The sequence below is a fragment of the Arvicanthis niloticus genome, chromosome 3 (genome assembly GCF_011762505.2).
Source record: "Arvicanthis niloticus isolate mArvNil1 chromosome 3, mArvNil1.pat.X, whole genome shotgun sequence".
Lineage (NCBI taxonomy): Eukaryota > Metazoa > Chordata > Mammalia > Rodentia > Muridae > Arvicanthis > Arvicanthis niloticus.
Genome location: NC_047660.1, coordinates 92,872,239 through 92,878,112, shown reverse-complemented (window position 1 = coordinate 92,878,112; position 5,874 = coordinate 92,872,239). Strand labels below are relative to the sequence as shown.

The window sequence follows — 5,874 nt, the reverse complement described above, 5'->3', positions numbered from 1 at the left end:
CCCTACATTTGATATTTGTCCTTCCAGACTTGTGTGGTTTTTAATTGAAAGAGATTATCCCAAACCAAAGATAGAAGACCTTTAGGTACAGGTGCATGAATATGACATGCTAGTTTTCTTAGGTTACCAGGCACCCATGCAGTACTCTTGTGGGTCCAAGATTATACCCTAGAATCACATATTGTCAGGTTTAGAGGAGATCTGTCACCTCTCATCAAGGATAACCATGCAGATTAGGCATGAAATGCCTAATGATGAAGTGGCAAATTGAGAAGGTGCTCTTAAGGGCATAGGTGGAGGAAGAATCACCATTTAAAGTCAGCTGGCCAGTGTTGGGGTGAAGCTTCAGACTATCCTGCCAGGATGGAGCCTGGAGCAGAGGTCACATGCCTCTAGTGGAGGGCATATCTGTACAGAGCTAGGAAGGGAGAGCGAGTGATGGTTGATGTTGATCTTTAACCACATTACATTTCAGAGTGTACTGAGGAAGTATTTCTTCCAGTAGATGCTTCAGTCTTATGAAGTTCTGCTGGAACAGATCTGATTTCTGAGACTAACAGTGAGTCAGAAACTTAATGTGTGAAGGAAACAATCCCCTGCCTACCAAAACTAAACATTAAGAAAATATTATCCATGTCTTATACAACTAATGGTATATCAGAAAGATATTGGCCTCTGGGAAACAGGGAAAACACGGAACAGAGAACTGTATGGCACATGAATTGACTCAGGTGGTTATATTTATTATTGAGAACAATTTCCCACATCCATAGTCCCCAGAGATTTAGGTGCTAACAAAAATCTCTTAGCCATGTCACGGTCCTAAACAACTCTCCCCATCCAAAGAAATGTACTTATCATGAAGCAGAGAGAAATCTTTAACTTTGAATGGAGAAGTTGCCAAAGGGTATTCCCTGGGTCACATGAGATGTTCCAGGAAAGGACACCCCAGAAATTGGACAATTTGGGGATACCTAGTTAGCAGATAGGGTATGTGAGTTCCCAGTGACATCATCTGGAATGCCTTCCTTGGACAATCTCTTGTATCTAGGAAAGAAGTAGAATCTTCTGTGATGTCACCTGTGTTGTAGTGACAACAACTGCCTGTGAGATATTTCCTCAGTGCCTTTTGGTTGCACAAACAGGCATGTTTTCCAGGCTGCTTAGGCTATTTTGGAAAGAGAATGGTAATCAAGGAGAGATCACTCCCAGTAAGAAGGAAGCTGGCCTCCTGTCTTGTAAAAAAGGAAGACTGAAATCGTTCTGGGGAAGGCACAGTGAGTCCTGGGTAGAATTGGGAAACTTTCTGGAAGAAATAGGCTTGAGCTGTGCCTTCCAGCAGTATGCCTTACAAGCTGGATCCTTGGAATTTTTCAATGGCAGAACAAGAGTCAAGAATTTCTGATTATTAGTTTGACAGAGAGCCGGGTACTGACGAGCTTGCAGCTACTTTACTGGGAGCTATTTAATTTCATTTTGAGTGGCAAAGAATGTCAGGAGGAGGCACTATGAGATTAACAATGTGTCCATTCATGGTAGGAGTTGAAGCCCTTCATCCTCTAGATGACTGCAGGTTAAAGGAGTCTCTGAGGACAGAACAGAGAAGGATGCTACCCTGGTCATATGTGGGGTCTTAGATGTTTTGTGTTTTAACACACATGATTAGACCTTGATGGTGCTAAGCAGTATGAGCTCCAGGATTTACCTGCATCACATCTGATAGGAGCTGACAAGGATCCCTAAATCTTCATGTCTGAGGCAGCTTATGGATTTCAGTGCAAGGGGACCTGTAGTAGGGAGTGTGGCATATGTATGATGATGAAGGTTGGGAAGAGGGATATAGATGAGCAGAACAGCTCAAAGATAACTTTTCTGCTCCCTCTGGGATTCACCCTGTCTCTGGCTTTTCCTCTTCTTCAACCTCCTTTTGGGGTCTCAGAATGTCCTCTCGTGCCTCCGAGCCATCACCTCTGCAAATTCCTAAGTGTTTATCTATCTCCAGACTCTGCTAGGCAAACATCATCCCAGAATTCCACCATGAATAACCAGAAGCAGATGGCAAAATTGGAAGAACTGAAATTGAACATCAAGAAGATGAGCTTTGAGGAGGAAGAAATTAGTGAAATGCTGAACCTGTACAATTATGATGATTTGAACTACAGGTAGTAATTATGCTCAGTCCCCTGTTGACAGTATTGTGCCCTCTCTATTCACCCGAGATGTACTGGAAGGACCTGGTCAGACATGCTGCCTGTCAGTGTGTGAATGAAATGCCTTCAGGTCATCACTGCATTCCTCTGACTTTGGTCTTTATACTCTGAGACTATGGCACCTCCCTGGATTTAGTTGGCATTCTAATTGTGTTTGTGGGTGGGTTGGTGTGTATGTGTGTGAATGTAGTTGTGTGTGTGCTGTTCAGGATATGAGGCTCTGTGCCCTTTGATAGGGTTTGAGGATTTTTCTGATGCACAGTGTGGAGGTTAGGATAGTGTTGAGTCCATTGATGCCCAAATTGATTCCCAGGGTACTTTGCTCCTTGTGTTTGCACTGGAGTCACATAGGAATCTCCTGGGGGAGGAAATATTATTAAGCCTCTCCCTGGAAATACTATTTTTTTCCTCTGAGAATTTATGTAACAATAGGAACCAAGGATTGAGATCCCTGCCTTTAAAATAAAAGAAAAGTCATCAGAGATATCTGTTGGGCCCAATCTGTGGCAGAGACTAGGAGAAACTTCTCACAGGACTAGTGTATTCCTTCAGGCTCACACAGGATGCTCTAGAAGGTCTGCTCCCTCCATTTGGTCCCCTGGCCCTGCTATCCTGTGCTCAGGATTGTAAGTTTAATCAGCACCAATAGGACCCAGTTCCAAAAAGCAAGAATGTGGCATATATTATTGGCTGGGGTAGTCCTGGATACAGCTGTTTTGCACATGATCCTTAGAGAAATATTTGCTCCTTGGGCCATGCCCTAATACAGGATGAACATCAAATTCAATATCATTAAAAGAAACCACGAAAAGACCATTATGAATATCCAGAGAATTACTGAGTCAATAACTGATGCCATGGAGAGATATAAGAAGCTCATAGAAGAAAATTATGCCTACAGGTGAGTGACTGACACAGCTGAGACCCCAGCACTAGGCAGGGAATGCTTCTGTCCTTCTAGGACTTTGAACAAATGTCAGGGCTCTGGTTCTATACTATCTGTTTCTTAACAGGAACTCTGCCTTGACGAATGGGTCATGGATTCGTACCTCTTGGACTCAGGTGTCCTAAGTCTGAAGAGTGTATCAGTGTATAAATTTGTAAGACCTTTCAATCTTTATTCTTCCAAATTCAAGATTCTCTACATAGAAAACATTTCCACCTTGATGGGAATATCAAGTAACACTGAACCTCTAGGGCTCTGACAAGAGATTTAAAGATCTGGGATCCATGACAAAAATGGAAAGAGTGTATTGATGTTGGTTCTTCTCTCCTCTCTCAGAGAGGAATTGCCCTCTATCTGGTGATGGTTTTCTAGTACTAGGGACAGATAAACACTCATGAGGCAGTCATTAAAGGGGGTGAAAAAAATTGAAAGACAGAAAAAAGAAAAGAAAGAAAGAAAAGTTGATTCTTGTAAGGAGGATATAGATTTAATTTCTCTAGAGAGCAACCTCTCAAAGGTCATCCAGTAGGCCCCAAAATTTAGATCAGAATTTAGAGATAGAAAATCTGAACGGGAAGAAAGCCAAACCAAATAGAGTCCCTCGGCCCAAAGAGAAATGACTCAGCCATTCAAAAGAAAAAGATAAAACGCATATCCCCAAAATTAAAATCCAAAATAAGACCAAAGGATGATGATTATTTGTCTGAATCAGACTCCGGTAACTTGAAATCAGGTACTGAGTTACCTTCCAAAGTCTTCTTATTCTTTGTGACTGCTTTGGCTAGCCATGTCTTTTGTGTTTCCACATGAACTTAAAATTGTTTTCTAATTCTGTGAAGATCAAAAATTGGCACCTCATTGATGTACCATTTTTATTATAGATTGCTATTCATAGAATGATCATTGTTACAATATTAATCTTAACAGTCCCTGGTCATGGGAGATCTTTCTATGTTTTAGTGTCTTCTTCCTTTTCTTCAGTGTTTTAATGTTCATTTCAGATGTCTTTTGTGTACTTGGTTAGGTGCACTCCAAAATATTCTCTTTTTTAGGCTGTTGTGAATGGAATTGTTTCCTTGATTCTTTTTTTCTCACTATATTTATCATTGTTAAATATGCTGGCTAGTTTATGGTCAACTTGACACATGCTAGAATCAGTTGGGAAGAGACACCCTCAACTGAGAAAATGCCCCCATAAAAGTGTCCTATAGGCAAATTTATTAGACTGTTTCCTGATTAATTATCAATATGAGTGTGTCCAGCTTAATGTGTGTGTTGCCAACCCTAGGCATTGTTCTAAGTTATAAAAGAAAGTAGGCTTCATGAGGAGTAAGACAGTAGGCAATATTTCTCCACAGCTTCTGCGTCAGTTTCTGCTTCCATGTTTGTGCCTATGTTTAAAACATAGTCTTCATAGAGACTTCCAGGCAAATGAGTGTTGTTGCAGTAGCAGAACATAAACATAACAAGTGGATCATAACAGCACGTGATACAAAAACATGGTTTCAAGGTGAACATCACTCCAAAGTGATCATAACAGGTGGTCACAACAACATGTGGTCATAATTATCTTGAGAAGAAATAAAAAGGCATTTTTGCCATTCTGAAAGAGGTAGTACAGATCCATTTGAGCTACAGTTATTGATAAGCTATAGGCCAATCCTTGAAAAATGTATTTAATCATAAACAGCAATGAACATAATTTTTCTTTAGTGTAAGACAGTTTTCAAGCCTAAGATGGAGGCAGGCTGGTTTATCAATATTATCTAAATGGCTATTTCTTTTCTAGGAGAGATTTGAAAGGGTGTGAATTCACATACAAGAAGAGGGAGAGAGGATCTTAGAAGAGTTGGTGGAGAGGAGAGCAATCAGAATGTGTTGTATTAAAAAATTCAATAAATGAAAACTAGAAAAGGAAAAAAACTGGCTGCATTCTTCTTTCAATTTGAAATTTTGAGTGAAGCTAAATTCAAACATAAAAGATGAATTAACATGGAAGAAGAAATTCCAAGAATGCATGAAATGTTTGGTACTGACCACATTTAATGAGGTTTACAGTGATAATTAGAAGTAAAATGTAGAGCAAATAGATGTAGAAAAGTGTGTGAGAAAATATAAGATTAAGACAAAGTGGTCATTATTAAAGAACTGAGTGCAGTTAAGAAACCTAATAGCAAAACACTGAAAATTTGGAGTGGGGAGTAACGCACTGCACCCCCATCAACATTAAAGTCAGAGGACATTTGTAGGTGGGTTGCTCCTTTTTTTCAGTCATGTAGGTATAAGGGAAGGAGCGCTGGTTTGGAGAGTTGGCAAAAAGGACTTTACTTGTTGAGCCAGCAAACCACCTGATCACCTCAGTCATGGAACTGAAGAAGCTCTGTACCTATACTGAAGCTCTCTGTGTTTATCTGTCCATCACTCTGAAAGAGGTGATACTTTTTGCTCTTGGTTTTGACAATACCTGTCTGGAGATGCACAGGATTACTTCCTCCAAAGTCTCAGAATTTACACAATTCAGGGGAACTTCACCAGAAACAGTTATTCATCAGAAGAAACATTTTCTAATATACTGTGGGATCTACTATGGTAAAGGTGCCCCAACTACCTATAGGAAACAGTTCTGATGTTACAGTCCTGTTCTTAATTATTTCCTGACCTGTCAGTAAACAAAGCCATGGCTAACTGGTGGACAGAAGGTGCAGGTCCCTGGAGGAA

General features: G+C 40.3%; 1 protein-coding gene across 1 annotated transcript; it reads left to right on the top strand.

Annotated features, from left to right (window-relative positions):
- The first annotated feature begins 1,114 nt into the window (after positions 1-1,114).
- On the top strand, positions 1,115-5,072 carry LOC143441609 (uncharacterized). Its single transcript, XM_076930505.1, has 4 exons — positions 1,115-1,277; positions 2,003-2,162; positions 2,980-3,111; positions 4,946-5,072. The coding sequence occupies exons 1-4, from the start codon at positions 1,148-1,150 to the stop codon at positions 4,998-5,000; spliced, it is 477 nt and encodes a 158-aa protein (XP_076786620.1). The 5' UTR covers positions 1,115-1,147; the 3' UTR covers positions 5,001-5,072.
- The last annotated feature ends 802 nt before the right edge of the window (positions 5,073-5,874 follow it).

Bases quoted from the DNA above. Each gene is read 5' to 3' on its own strand.
- LOC143441609 (XM_076930505.1), top strand. From the start codon at position 1,148: ATGTTTTCCAGGCTGCTTAGGCTATTTTGGAAAGAGAATGGTAATCAA. The intron at 2,163-2,979 runs GTAGTAATTATG...GCCCTAATACAG, and splicing joins TATGATGATTTGAACTACAG to GATGAACATCAAATTCAATA. The intron at 3,112-4,945 runs GTGAGTGACTGA...TTTCTTTTCTAG, and splicing joins GAAGAAAATTATGCCTACAG to GAGAGATTTGAAAGGGTGTG.